The 15,538-nt window shown below is 37.3% G+C and overlaps 1 protein-coding gene and 1 pseudogene across 10 annotated transcripts in view; one reads left to right on the top strand and one right to left on the bottom strand.

Moving 5' to 3' along the window:
• LOC147572807 (ankyrin repeat domain-containing protein 26-like) overlaps nt 1–15,538 on the top strand; it is a 626,452-nt gene that overhangs the window by 231,035 nt on the left and 379,879 nt on the right. For 9 of the 10 annotated variants that reach the window (XR_015245799.1, XR_015245800.1, XR_015245802.1 and 6 more), the window contains 3 exons: nt 5,452–5,622; nt 8,104–8,137; nt 8,788–8,923. The exons of the other annotated variant lie outside the window; for it this stretch is intronic. Coding sequence is in view for 2 of the 9 variants with exons in the window: in XM_086693296.1 (XP_086549422.1) it covers nt 5,452–5,622; nt 8,104–8,137; nt 8,788–8,923 (341 nt within the window). In the remaining 7 variants the exon portion in view is untranslated. The remainder of the gene's footprint in view (nt 1–5,451; nt 5,623–8,103; nt 8,138–8,787; nt 8,924–15,538) is intronic. 10 annotated transcript variants of the gene reach the window in all.
• Nucleotides 10,045–10,426, bottom strand: LOC147572813 (small ribosomal subunit protein uS8 pseudogene; annotated as a pseudogene).

The following is a 15,538-nucleotide window of genomic DNA, read 5'->3' as shown; positions in this document are numbered from 1 at the left end:
TTTTTGAGACAGAGAGAGACAAAGCATGAACGGGGGAGGGTCAGAGAGAGGGAGACACAGAATCTGAAACAGGCTCCAGGCTCTGAGCTGTCAGCACAGAACCCGACGCGGGGCTTGAACTCACGGACCGCGAGATCATGACCTGGGCCGAAGTCGGCCACTTAACCGACTGAGCCACCCAGGCGCCCCATGTTTCTTGACTATTGTAAATAATGCTGCAATAAACATAGGGCTGCAGATATCTCTCCAAGGTAAGGATGTCATGTCTTTAAGACATATACCCAGAAATGGGATTATTGGCTCATATGGAGGTTCTATTTTTAGTTTGTTGAGGAGCCACCATACTGTTTTACGTAGTGGCTGTCCCAATTTACAGTCCTACAGGAGTACAAGGAATTCCTTTCCTGTACATCCTTGCCAACGATATCTCTTGTCTTTTTGACAATAGCCATTTTAATAGGTCAAAGTGATATCTATATACTGCAGTTTTGATTTGCATTTCCCTGATGAATAGTGATATCGAGCACCTTCTTGTGTACCCTTGGCTATTTGAATATGTTTTGAGGAGAGACGTCTTTTAAGGTGCCTTGCCCAGTTTTTAATTATATTTGCTTTTAGCTGTTGAATTGTACGAATTCCTCACACATTTTAGATATTGACGTTTTTCATATTTGTAGCTTGCAAATGTCTTCATCCTTTCCATAGGTTGCCTTTCCGTCATGTTGCTTGTTTCTTTTGCTGTGCAGAAACATTGCTGATTGCATTGGTTGTTTTTGCTTTTATTGCTTGTACTTTGGATGTCCTATCCTAAATCATTTGTAAGATCTATGTCAAGGAGCTTTTATCCTCTGTTTTCTTCTAGGAGTTTTATGATTTAAGATTTTATATAGGAGTCTTTATTTGCGTTTGGGTTGACTTTTGTGAGTGGTGTCAGGTAGAGGCACAGTTTTATTCTTTTGCATGTTAATATCCAGTTTTCTCACCTTCATGTATTGAAGAGATTACCTTTTCTCTTTTGAGTATTCTTGGGTCTCTCAACAAAGAGACTTTATGCATGGGTTTTTAGTTGACTTTATGCATGGGTTTATTTCTGGGTTCTTGATTCTGTTTCATTCATCTTTGTGCTTGTTTTTGCGCAACTTCATATGGTTTTTGTTACCATAACTTTGTAATAGTGTGACACCAGCAAGTGTGATGCTTCCAGCTTTGTTCTTCTTTCTTAGGATTGTTTTGGCTATTTGGGGTCTTTCTTGTTCCTTACACATTTGAGGAATGCTTTTCCTATTTCTGTGAAAAAGGTCATTGGAATTTTGACAAGGATTGCATTGACTCTGTGGGTGGTTTCAGGTAACGTGGATATTTAATGATGCTAATTTTTTGAATCCATAAACAACGGGGTATCTTCCCATTTGTTTGTGTCTCTGCTGTTTCTTTTACCAATGTCTTGTAGTTTTTACTGTACCTATCTTTCAGAAATCCTTGATTAAATTTATTCCAAAGTATTTTGTTCTTTTTGATGCTTTGGGGAAGGGGATTTTTTTTCCTTATATTTCTTTGTCAGCTATTTCATTGTTATTGTTTAGAAATGCAACTGATCTCTTGATGCTGATTTTGTAATTTCTTTTTACTAAATATAATCTATTGTCAAATTGGTTTCCATACAACACCCAGTGCTCATCCCAACAGGTGCCCTTCTCAATGCCTATCACCCACTTTCCCCTCTCCCCCACCTCCTATCAACCCTTAGTTTATTCTCAGTGTTTACGAGTCTCTTATTGTTTGCCTCCCTCCCTCTCTGTAACTTTTTTTCCCCGACCCCCCACCCATGGTCTCCTGTCGAGTTTCTCAGGATCCACATATAGGTGAAATCATATGGTATCTGTCTTTCTCTGCCTGACTTATTTCACTTTGCATAATACCCTCCAGTTCCATCCACGTTGTTGAAAATGGCCAGATTTCACTCTTTCTCATTGCCAAGTAGTATTCCACTGTATATATAAACCACATCTTCTTTCTCCATTCGTTGGGTGATGGACATTTAGGCTCTTTCCATAATTTGGCGATTGCTGAAAGTGCTACTGTATACATTGGGGTACATGTGCCCCTAAGCATCAGCACTCCTGTATCCCTTGGGTAAATTCCCAGCAGTGCTATTGCTGGGTCCTAGGGTTGTTCTATTTTTAATTATTTTAGGAAGCTCTACGCTGTTTTCCAGAGTGGCTGCACCAGTTTGCATTCCCACCAACAGTGCAAGAGGGTTCCTGTTTCTCCACATCCTGGCCAGCATCTGTAGTCTCCTGATTTGTTCATTTTAGCCACTCTGACCAGCGTGAGGTCATATCTCAGTGTGGTTTAGATTAGTATTTCCCTGATGAGGAGTGACGTTGAGCATCTTTCCATGTGTCTGTTGTCCATCTGGATGTCTTCTTTGGAAAAGTGTCTATTCATGTCTTCTGCCCATTTCTTCCCTGGATTATTTGTTTTGTGGGTGTGGGGTTTGGTGAGTTCTTTACAGGTTCTGGATATTAGCCCTTCCTTTATGTGATATGTCATTTGCAAATATCTTCTCCCATTCTGTCGGTTGCCTTTCGGTTTTGTGGATTGATTCCTTTGCAGTGCAGAAGATTTTTATCTTGACGAGGTCCCAATAGTTTATTTTTGCTTTCCATTCCCTTGCCTTTGGGGATATGTCAAGTAAGAAATTGCTGCGGCGGAGGTCAAAGAGGTTTTTTTCCTGCTTTCTCCTCAAGAGTTTTGATGGTTTCCTGTCTCACAGTCAGGTCCTTCATCCATTTTGAGTTTATTTGTGTGTATGGTGTAAGAAAAGTCGTCTAGATTCATTCTTCTGCATGTTGCTGTCCAGTTCTCCCAGAAGAAAGAGACTGTCTTTTTTTCTCATGGGATACTCTTTCCTGCTTTGTCAATGTTTAGTTGGCCATACATTTGTGGGTTCACCTCTGGGGTTTCTATTCTATTCCATCGGTCTGTGTGTCTGTTTTTGTGCCAATACCATACTGTCTTGATGATCACAGCTTTGTAGTAGAGGCTAAAGAGACAGAGTGTGAACAGGGGAGGGGTAGAGAGACAGAGACAGAGAGAGAGAGAGAGAGAGAATCCAAAGCAGGCTCCAGGCTCTGAACTGTCAGCACAGAGCCCAATAGGGGGCTTGAACCACAAACCACGAGATCATGAACTTAGCCGAAGTCAGAAGCTTAACTGACTGAGCCACCAAGGCACCCCTGCATCTTTATGTTGATTTTGTATCCTTCATCCTTGGAACAAACAGCTTTTTGGTGGTATCTTCAGGATTTTCTATATATAATAACATATCATCTGCAAACAAAGACAGTTTTATTTCTTCTTTTCTGATTTGGGTGCCTTTATTTCCTTTTCTTGCCTGACTGCTTTGGCTAGGACTTCCTCTATCCTGTTGAATAGGAGTAGTCAAGTGGGCAACTTTGCCTTGTTCTTGAACTTAGAGTAAAAGCTTTCCGTTTTTTACCACTGCATATGATGTTGGCTATGGGCTTATCATATTGGGCTTCATTATGTCCAGGTGTGAAAATTCAGTACCCACATTGTTGAGAGTTTTTATCCTGAAAAGATGTTGAATTTTGTCAAATGCTTTTTTCTCCCATGCTGGGATGATGATATGATTTTTTTTTTATCCTGTTAATGTGGTGTATCAAATGTATTTATTCTATTTGATTTCTGAAGGATAATTTTGCTGAGTAAAGTATTATTGATTGGTAGTCTTTTTTCTCTTAGCACTTTTAATATGTAATCCCACTGCCTCCTTGCATGGAAGGTTTCTGCTGAGACATTGCTAATAGCCTTATGAGGGTTCACTTGTAGTCACATAGTCTTTCCTCACTCTTTTTCATTCTTTTGACTTTGTTCTCTGCTGACTGGATAAATTGATAGTTTCTGTCTTTCAATTCACATTTTTTTTTGCTTGATCCATTTCCTGTCAGTGATCACTCTTGCTTTTTTCATCTCCTTCATTATACTCTTCAGCTCCAGGATTTTTGTTTAGTTAGCTTTTACTATTTCCAGCTCTTTGTTAAGCTTCTCATTTTATTCATAGAGTGTTTTTCTGATTTTATTGAATTGGCTTTTTGTGTTTTTCTTGTAACTCACTGAGTTTCCATAAAACTGCTATTTTTGAATTCTCTTTTGAATAAATTACAGATCTCCATGTGTTTCCGATTGATTACTGGAAGATTATTGTGATCCTTTGATGGTATCCTATTTCCTTGATATTTTATATTCTTTGCAGTTTTGCATTGCTGTCTTTGCGTTTGAAGTAGCAGTCACTTCCTCCAGTCTTTAATGACTACCTCTTCAGTGTGTCCAAACCTGACTTTTTTGCTCCGGTGGTATGCTGGAAATTCTCTGCAGGACACCTGGTTTTCCAAAAAGGCTCTCTCATCCATGGGTGATCATCTTAGAGAGTGTTTTCTAGGGAGGGACTCCCAGATGTGGCTGAGAGGGAGGGGCTGGAGGCACTTTATGGGCTATTGCTAGGTCCACAGATTAGACTGTAGTATGTCTGCCTGTTACCTGATGCACGGGTAGGCAAGACCTTTCCTCGGTCCCTTGGAATATGGTGCTAGATTCCCACAGCTCCTGCAAAGGCAGTTTTGCCCGTGGGTGGATAAGATGCCAGTTTGTTGTAGGTGGGGAGACACAACAAGGTACATCTTGTTCAGCTATCATACTGATATCGCTCTGACATATGGGTATTTTAAAAGTAGTTTTTCCCCTAAGATATTTCCCTGATTTCTTCTTTCATTTTATATGGACCTCATGCTACTTTAAAACTTTGTTGAAATTAAGCATTCTTATATTTAAAAGCAAAGCCAAAAATAGAGCACAAATCTAGTTATTACTCCCATGTCTAAGAGTCACTGCCTTTAGGCAATGAACTCTAACTTTTTAGTGTAACCTTCAAGGTTCTTCAGAATCTTTCCTGACTGATCTCTTACTACTTGCTTCCATGTATTTTATGTTTTTTTTTTTTTCCAAGTTCCTAAAAGCTTATACTTTTTCCTTTCAAGGCACCTAGATGCCATCTGTGTAATCTTTGTGCTCACATTCTAATCTCTAAGAAAATGGTTTTCTCCTGTTTTTTTCCCTGGTGACCTCTGCTGTTTATTTTCCCTCTTCAGTAAAGCCTTTCTTGTCCTCACTTACAGCTTTTCACATGTCAATTCTTACAAATCGCATTGTATTCTAATTGTATATTTATCTGTGTTTGAAGCACCAGATGAGTATTTCCTTGTGTATGGTTGGTACTTCAACACTGTTCTCTGAATTAGTCAAATTAAGTCAGATGGGTAAAATTCAGAACTTGATGAAAATTGTCTTTTTATTCTTTATCAGTAAAATTATTAGAAAACATTGGCTTTTTTATGGCTTTTTAATGGCTTTGTTTTTTTTTTTTTTAAGGAGGGAACGTGGTTTACATATGAAGAAGTTAAAGAGAGGTGAAAATGAAAAAGGGACATCAGAAGGATCTGTGATCACACCAGTGTTGCAGAAGGCAGATGCCCTAACTGGTGGTCCACTACAAAAGAATGATGGCAGTCATTTCAGTGAAAAGGATCAGCATGAAAGCAGGTAAAATCTGTAAATTCTTTATGTGCCTGTGAAGGAATTTTAGCAGTGATTACCTTTGTGGAAATAAAATGCTGTAGTGTAGGTAGGTCCAAGCTAAAGCAAGAAATACTCAACATATCAAACACCCTGCTTGAAAAGTTGTGCTGAGGGTAAGTGACTTTGTCAAGGAGCAGTTTCAGTAGTCACCATGGAAGCATGGAAGATGAGTAAGTGTAAACAACTCCTTAGAGCATTTTAATTGGGAAAGGTAATAGAGTAATGGATGATAACTGAAAAAGAATGTGAATTGCAAAGGCATTTTCTCTCTCTTTTTATTTTAAGATGGGAGCTTTTAGAGAATGTATTCTGTTGGAAATGATCAATAGATATAGACATGGTTAGTTAATTTAATTTTGTTTGCGTTTCCAAACATTAGGAAGTTTTTTGATTGTATTACATTATCTTTTAAAAATGATAGGGGCGCCTGGGTGGCGCAGTCGGTTGAGCGTCCGACTTCAGCCAGGTCACGATCTCGCGGTCCGTGAGTTCGAGCCCCGCGTCAGGCTCTGGGCTGATGGCTCAGAGCCTGGAGCCTGTTTCCGATTCTGTGTCTCCCTCTCTCTCTGCCCCTCCCCCGTTCATGCTCTGTCTCTCTCTGTCCCCCAAAAAAAAAAATAAACGTTGAAAAAAAAATTATAGTAATTGTCTTTAGTACTCTTATTCATGTGATTTTGTGCAAGAAGTTGGTTTATTCTGAATTGGTTCCACAATGGGGTATTCTCATACAATTGAATGTGCAGATTTAAAAATATATATGTATATATGCAAGTATATATATATATATATATTTATATATTAAATATATTAAATTAAATTAATTAATTTAATTAAATTAATTAATTTAATAAAATAATTAAATAATTTAAAATAAGTCAATTAATTTAATTTAATACTTAAATTAAATTAAATTAAATAATTAATTAAATTCAATATATATTTATATATATATTTATATATATGGCTGTATAATTTCTTATATGTATATTTATTATATGTATATTATATGTATAACATACATATTATATATATATGTATATGCATAATATACAAACTATATGTATAATTTCTTATATATGTTTATATAAGTATATGTGTATAAGTTCTATATGTATATATTTGTACACACACACACTTATCATAAATGTATGCAAACACTGAGGCCATTCTGAATAAAAGTAATCCTTCCTTGATGATTTTTAGATATCCAGTGCCTTTGATAGTATCACAAGTAGCTATGATTTTGTTAGGGACTTTAAAGTATCTGGTTCTATTAAGTTAATATTATTTAGGTTCTGGGGAAAGGGGAAGATTTTGTGTATTTACAATTGGAAAAGAAACTAGTGATCCATAACAGATTATTCCTTTTGGACTAGAGAGCTCTAAATTACCAAAACCATGCTTCCTGTACCAACAGTGCCATTGACACAGATTGTATGCTCAATAAGTATGTGTTGAATGTGGGGATAAACAGTGGAATGAATGAATGAATGAATGAATGAATGAATGAATGAATGCCTGTTGAGGAACTTCTCTAGAAGAAGCAAATCTTTAGTTTATTGAAAGTAGATTTCCCATCTTGCCAAGTAAAAAAAATCTTACACAGATTCAGAAATTGTTATGTATCACTATACAGAAGATTCAGAAATTGTTATGTATCACTATAAGATTCAGAAATTGTTATGTATCACTATAGCTAGAAATCAAATCACAATATAGATTCATTTGCTGTCATATTAGTTAGAAACACTGGAGTATTACTTTAACCACATAGTATAAAACAGATGCTTTGAAGGCACATTCCTGGGTTTGAATTCAGGGTCTGTTCTTGGCCAGCGACTAGGGCTTCTTGGGCAAGTCACTTCGACTTTCTGTGCCTCATTCTCTTCCTGTGTAACATACCTAATATAATAACCTACTTCATAGGATTGTTGTGGGGCTTCAAATACCTTGAAGACATGTAAAGTGCACATAGTAATGCCTAGAGAGTAGTTGCATAGTGAGTCTCCAACACGTTAATATCATGATTGTTAAAAAGGGGTTCTTTCATATAGGGACTTAACTTGCACTTTCCAAGTAGGTTTTAGTGCCAGTAAAAGCTTATTTTTAGTAAAATGACAACAACACAAACAATGGTATTATTCCTAGCAAATAATGCAAGTAGCATTAGGATTTTCCTTTGCTTTTGTTAGTTTTTACCTAACGTTAGTACTTTGTTGTGCTTGCTTCAGCAGCACATATACTGGAACTGGATAAACCTAATCCTTTGTTAATATTAGCAGTAGTATGTTTTCGATGTTGTTTAATGTTACTCTGTTGTTTAATCCCCTTTGTAGAAAATTAGTTTCAAATGCAGAGATTTTATATCAGAAACAATAGGTTTAGATACGCTTTGTATTTTAAGTATTTAATATTTGACTGAAAACAATTGTTGCTCTTTTTCAGACCTGCAAAGAAAATTTCTAAGAAAAAGAACAAGGTATGCAAAAGAGACAATGTAATTTTATTTTATTTATTATTTATTTTATTTTATTTTATTTATTATTTAATTTTATTTTCTTTATTATTTTATTTTATTTTATTATTTTATTATTTATTTTATTTTATTATCATATTATTTTGATACATATTTGTTAGGAATATTGTTCAGTGGCAAAAAATTACTTTATGAAAGATGTAGTGAAAAAATAGAAAATCTTCCTTTGTTGTAGAGACATTTGCTGTGAAAAAGTTACTTAGAAATACTAGCTATGGATAACAGTGTCTTTTTGATAAAAATCCGTTCTTTTAAAAAGTCTCTATGGTTTCGCTTTTAAATGTTCATTCACTTATTTTTAAAATGTATTTTGAGAGAGAGCATGCACAAGTGGGGGAGGGGCCGAGGGAGAGGGGGAGAGAGAATCCCAAGCAGGCTCCATGCTGTCATTGTGGAGGTCAACGTGGGACTCAAACTCAGGAACCCTGAGGTCATGACTTGAGCCAAAATGGAGTCGGATGCTCAACCGACTGAGCCAGTCAGGTGCCCCTGTTTTTGCTTTTATAAAAAGATGGCTATTTATCACTTCTCTACACCTAGTGTATTTTATAAATATTTGGGGGACATTTTGAAATGGTATTATTCATTCGTAGGTCAAAAAGCAAATTACTTCTATGGATGACCTTGTCGACTTCATTCAGTCATCTGAAAGAGCTTCAGAGCATTGTGAGTTGCCTTACTCCAAGAATTTCATGTTGCTGATTGAACAACTTGGCATGGATTGTAAAGGTAGGAAGCCTTTTTACGTATATTGCTGTAGTAATATGTGCACACCTTGCCTACTACTGCACCATAGAGCACTGCTGTATTATAGAGCTGCTCATCTCAGAAATATGTTTTATATTAAAATAAAAGGAGAACTATTGTATCCTCTCAGCCAAAGAGTCATCATTTCTACTGTACCTTTCTTAGTGGGAATGGCACATCTATTGTGTTTGTTAACTCTGCTTCTCTTCTGTGCCTTCACCCAGGTCAGGTCATTATTTTTCTCCCAGATGACTGAAATAACCTTAGGACTGTTTTTCCTGCCGTTCTACCTCCCAGGACCTTGGTCTATACTGCAACCATAATTAGTATATGTTTTAAAAAATGTGTCTTTCATCATGGGACCCCCTTGCTTAAAGCTTAGCTATTACTTCTCATTGCTATTAGGTTAAAGGCCACAGTCCTCTGGCTTCATCTTGTATTGTTTTACATCCTTCTTTCCGTCTGTGTCTTATCCACTGTTTTAGACGTTTCTTCCTGTGAAAGAGATTTTCGTATCCAACATTTTTAGTTCATATATGAAGTTTAGTTCATATATGAAGTGTGTCATTTGATAGTTTTGACATATGTTTACACGTATGAAATGATAACCATAATCCAGACAGTTAACATATTCATCACCCTTAAAAATCTCATGTCCCTTCATATTCCCTTATTATGAAGCTGCGAAATTGTTTTCTAAAGGAGTTGTACGGTTTTCCATTCTCACCAGCAGTGAGAGCACCAATTCCTACATACATATTCATGAACACTTAGTATTGTCAGCTTTTTAAATCCTAGCCATTCGGATGGATATTTAGTATATATCTCATTATGGTTTCAATATACATATCCCTAATAACTGATGATGGTGAGCATATTTTCATGTGCTTGTTTGCCATCTGTGTATCTTCCTTGAATTGTGCAAATCTTTGGTTGTTTTAAAAATTTGTTTGTTTGTTTTCTTAGTTTTTGAGTTTTCAGAATTCTTTGTATATCCTAAACACAGTTCCTTATTTTGTTTTCTTTTTTTTTTTTTTTTCGTGGTTGTTGTTGTTGTTGTTGTTTCCACTGAGGCATTTTATTTGCACGTATGTATTAAATCCCTAGAAAAAGAATCCCAGGATTTCCCCTTCTGTGTGTTTTCATCTTCCTTCTTCATGGTCCATGACTGTAGCTGAGGTGGTCAGTATAATGAAACCAAACTGAGCAGATTGTTCTGCCATTTTTCTAGATCTTTGCATTGTCCATCAATTCTGGGGCCAGTCACTCCATCCTTGCTTAACCTGCCTGTGAGTTTCACGTCAATTTACCCAATTCTGTGATCATCAATGATTTTAAATTCACCACTGTAACCATGCTTCATCATCACAGTTAGAAAGTGGACAATGTCTTTGGAGCATGGCCTAGTAAGAACCTGGCGTTTGCTTCTCTTTTCTGTATCGTTATGCTTTGGGGAGCATCTGCCACGACATTCACATGCATCATGATGGTGGCACAGAAAGATGGTGGAAAGAGCTAGATACAGTTCCTTTCTCACTGCTCTTTTTTTGCAAGGTTTTTCTTCTCCCACTCTGTGACTTTTCCTTCTCTCAACAGTGTTTTTGAAGAGCAGTTTTTCTTTTTGGTGAAGTCCAGTTTACACATTCATTTGTTCTTGTATGATTGTTGCTTTTGGTTTTCATATCTAAGAAATATTTCCGTAGCACAAGGTCACAAAGCTTTTCTCTCATGCTTTCTTTTAGAAGTTTTATAGTTTTAGGTCTTACATTTAGATCTATGACCCATTTTATATTCTTTTTTATTTGTGATACAAAGTATGTATACAAGGTCATTCTTTTGCATATGGATATCTAGTTGTTCCAACACCATTTATTGAAAAGGCTGTGTTTTCTCCACTTTATGCCATTGCTCCTTTGTCATAATCAGTTGGCCACATATGTGTGGGTTTATGTATGGGCTCTATTCTGTCTCATTGATCTCTTTGTCCATCTTGGTACCAATATTATGCAGTTTTAATCACTGCCAGTTTATAAGGATTTTTTTTTTTAATTTTTTTTTTCAACGTTTTTTATTTATTTTGGGGACAGAGAGAGACAGAGCATGAACGGGGGAGGGGCAGAGAGAGAGGGAGACACAGAATCGGAAACAGGCTCCAGGCGCCGAGCCATCAGCCCAGAGCCTGACGCGGGGCTTGAACTCACGGACCGCGAGATCGTGACCTGGCTGAAGTCGGACGCTTAACCGACTGCGCCACCCAGGCGCCCCAGGATTTTTGAAATCAGGTAGTGTTTGTCATCTTGCTGTGTTCTTTTCAGTGTTCTTCCGCTACTCTGGATCCTTTGCATTTCCACGTGAATTTTATAATCAGTTTGTCTGTTTCTTAAAACAAACAAACAAACAAACAAACAAACAAACAAACAAACATCAACTCTGGTGGTCTTCTGGAAATTAAGTTTAGATTATGTTGAATCTACAGATTTATTTGGGGAGAATTGGCTTCTTGACAATATTGAATCTTTTAACCCCTGAACAGAGTATATATCTCTCCCTTGATATAGGTCTTTTAAAATTTTCTCAGTAATATTTTGTAGTGTGTAAAGTATAGGTCTTTCTGTCTTTTATGATATTAACCGTGATTATTTTTTATTTTCAGTGCAGTTGTAAATAATACATCTTAAATTTAATTTTTTTAATGCTTACTCTTGAGAGAGACAGAGCATGAGTTGGGGAGGGGCGGAGAGAGAGGTAGACAGAATCTGAAGCAGGCTCCAGGCTCCAAGCTATCAGTACAGAGCCCGACGTGGGGCTTGAACTCACCAACGGTGAGATCATGACCTGAGCCTGAGCCCAGTGCTTAACCAGCTGAGCCACCCAGATGCCCTGAAATTTTAATTTTTGATTCTTTATAGCTAATATATAGAAATACAGTTGATTTTTGTGTAATGATTCTGCATCCTCCAACCTTGATAAATTTATATGTATAGATATATTTAATATTAGAGAGAATACATGAGCAGGGGAGAGGGGCAGAGAGAGAGAGAGAGAGAGAGAGAGAGAGAGAGAGAGAGAGAGAGAAAGAGAGAGAGAGAGAGAGAGAAAGAGAGAGGGAGAGAATCTTAAGCAGTCCCCATGCTCAGTGCGAGCCTGACATAGGGCTCCATCCCATGACTCTGGGATCATAGCCTGAGCTGAAATCAAGAGACAGACACTCAACCGACTGACTCATCCATGTGCCATGATAAATTCATTTATTAATTCTAATAGCATTTTTCTTAATGCTGTCAGATTTTCTACATAAGCAAAGGTCATAAGAATTCATTTTTAACTACTATTTTACTAACAATGGTAAATATTGTAGACTTGTAGCCAATTCATTCTCTGTCTCAACTAATCAGCTTTGCCATTGTACTATAAGAGCAGCCAATAGATACTGCATAAATTAATGGAAATGTCTGTATTTTGATAAAATTTAATTTACCAAAACAAGTAACGTGGCCCATAGGCTGGAGTTTGCCAACTTCTATTTTGTGACCATGTCCTTGCTAGTAGAGACAGTTTCACTTCATTTTCTATCTGGATGTCCTTTGTTGCTTTATCTTGTTTGATTGCATTGGCTAGAACTGCTAGTATAGTGCTGAACAGAAGACGTCATTCAGTGAATGTCATTCCTGTCTTCTTCCTGGTCTTATAGGAAATGCATTCAGTTTTTCACCATTATTTATAACGTTAGCTATAGAGTTATCATGACTTGTTTTGTTTTGTTTTGTTTTGTTTTAAATCATATTGAAGCTCCCTTGTATTCCAGGATTGCTGAAAGTTTTTATCTGGAACGGATGTTGAATTTTGACAAGGAACTTATTTTATCTACGGAGATAGATACGGTTTTTGAATCTTAAACCAACTCTGCATTTCTGGGATAAACCCCATTTGGTAATAACAAATTATCCCTTAGTGTATTGTTAGATTCCACCCCCCACAAACACACATGGCTGTAGTTTAATTAATTAATTAATGAAATATAATTTATTGTCAAGTTAGCTAACGTACAGTGTATACATTGTGCTCTTGGCTTTGGGAGTATATTCCCATGATTCTTTACTTACGTACCACACTCAGTGCTCATCCCAACAAGTGCCCTCCCCAATGCCCATCACCTATTCTCCTCTTTCCCCCACCCCTCCATGAACCTTCAGTTTGTTCTCTGTATTTAAGAGTTTCTTATGGTTTGCCTCCCTCTCTGTTTGAAACTATTTTTCCCCTTCTATTCCCCCATGTTCTTCTGTTAAGTTTCTCGAAATCTACATATGAGTGAAAACATATGATATCTGTTTTTCTCTGACTGACTTATTTCACTTCACATACTACCGTCCAGTTCCATCCATGTTGTTGCAAATGGCACGATTTCATTCTTTCTCATTGCCAAGTAATATCCATTGTATATATAAACCACATCTTCTTTTCCCATTCATCAGTTGATGGACATTTGTGTTCTTTCCATAATTTGGTGATTGTTGATAGTATAAATGTTGGGGTACATGTGCCCCTATGAATCAGCACTCCTGTGTCCCTTGGATATATGCCTAGTAGTGCAATTGCTGGATTGTTGGGTAATTTTATTTTTAATTTTTTGAGGAACCTCCACTCTGTTTTCCGGAGCAGTGGCACCACCCATGCATTCCCACCGACAGTGCAAGAGAATTCCCATTTCTGCACATCCTTACCAATGTCTGCTGTTTCCTGTGCTGTTAAATTTTTCTACCCTGACCGGTGTGAGGTGGTATCTCAATGTGGTTTTGACTTGTATTTCCCTGATGATGAGCGACGTTCAACATCCTTTCATGTGCCTGTTGGCCATCTGGATGTCTTCTTTGGAAGTGTCTATTCATGTCTTCTGCCCATTTCTTCCCTGGATTATTTGTTTTTCGGGTGTTGAGTTTGGCCAATTCTTTCTAGAGTATGGGCACTAATCCTTTATCTGATATGTCATGTGCAGATATCTTCTCCCATTCCGTTGGTGCCTTTTAATTTTGTGGATTTTTTCCTTTGAAGTGCAGAAGCTTTCTACTTTGATGAGGTCCCAATAGTCCAATTTTGCTTTTACGTCCCTTGCCTTCAGAGATGTATTGAGTAGAATTTGCTGTAGCCAAGGTCAAAGAGGTTGTGGCCTGTGTTCTTCTCCAGGGTTTTGATGGTTTCCTCTATCACATTGAGGTCTTTCATCCATTTTGAGTTTATGCACGGTGTAAGAAACTGGTCCTGTTTCATTCTTCTGCATGTTGCTGCCCAGACCTCCCAGCACCATTTGCTAAAGAGCCTATCTTTTTTCCACTGGATACTCTTTCCTGCTTTGCCAAGGTTTAGTTGGCCATACATTTGTGGGTCCATTTCTGGATTCTCTATTCTATTCCATTCGCCTTTGTGTCTCTTTTTGTGCCAATAGTATACTCCCTTGATGATCGCAGCTTTGTAGTAGAGGCTAACGTCTGGGATTGTGATGCCTCCGGCTTTGGTTTTCTTTTTCAACATTATTTTGGCGATCTGGGATCTTTTGTGGTTCCATACAAATTGTAGGATTGTTTGTTCTAGCTCTGAGAAGAATGCCGGTGCAACGTTGATTGGGATTGCACTGAATGTGTAGATTTTTTGGGTCGTTATCGACATTTTCACAATATTTCTTCTTCCAGTCCATGAGCATGGAATGTTTTTCTATTTCTTTGTGTCTTTAATTTCTTTGATATGTTTTCTACAGTTTTCAGGATACAAATCTCTTATAGCTTTGGTTAGGTTGATTCTTAGGTATTTTATGGTTCTTGGTGTAATTGTAAATGAGCTCGGTTTCTTGATTTCTCTTTCTGTCACTTCATTATTGGTATATAGAAGTGCAATCAATTTCTGTGTGTTGATTTTGTACTCTGTGACTTTGCTGAATTCATGTATCAGTCGGAGCAGCTTTTTGGTGGAGTCTTTCAGGTTTTCCATGTAGAGTATCATGCCATCTGTGAAAAGTGCAAGTTTAACTTCTTCTTTGCCAGTTTGGATGTGTTTTATTTCATTTTGTTGTATGATTTCTGAGGCTAGGCCTTCCACCACTATGTTCAACAACACTGGTGAGAGTGGACGTCCCTTTTGTGTTCCTTATCTTCGGCGGGCAGGGTAGGGGGGAAGTTCTCTGTTTCTCCCCATTGAGGATATTCGCAGCAGGCTTCTCATCTATGGTTTTTACTAGGTTAAGGTTTGTTCCTTGTATCCCAACTTTCTTGAGAGTTTCTTATTAACAAAGAATGCTGTATTTTGTCAAATGTTTTTCTGTATTTATTGACAGGATCATATGAATGATCGTATCCTTTCTTCTATTAAGGTGATGTATCATTTTGATTGATTTGCGAATATTGAACCAGCCCTGTAGCCCAGGAATGAATCCCACTTGATCATGGTGAAGAATTCTTTCATATACTGCCGCATTGGATTTGCTAGTATCTTGTTAAGAATTTTGGCATCCATGTTCATCAGGAATATTGGCCTGTCATTCTCCTTTTTAGTGGGGTCTCTATCTGTGTTGGGAATCAAGGTAATGCTAGCCTCATAGAAAGAGTCCGG

Source organism: Puma concolor, chromosome E4, assembly GCF_028749965.1.
Source record: "Puma concolor isolate L17-30 chromosome E4, mPumCon1.1.hap2, whole genome shotgun sequence".
In the NCBI taxonomy this organism is placed as follows: domain Eukaryota; kingdom Metazoa; phylum Chordata; class Mammalia; order Carnivora; family Felidae; genus Puma; species Puma concolor.
The sequence above is the reverse complement of the archived record's forward strand: the minus strand, read 5'-3'. Positions and strand labels throughout refer to the sequence as shown.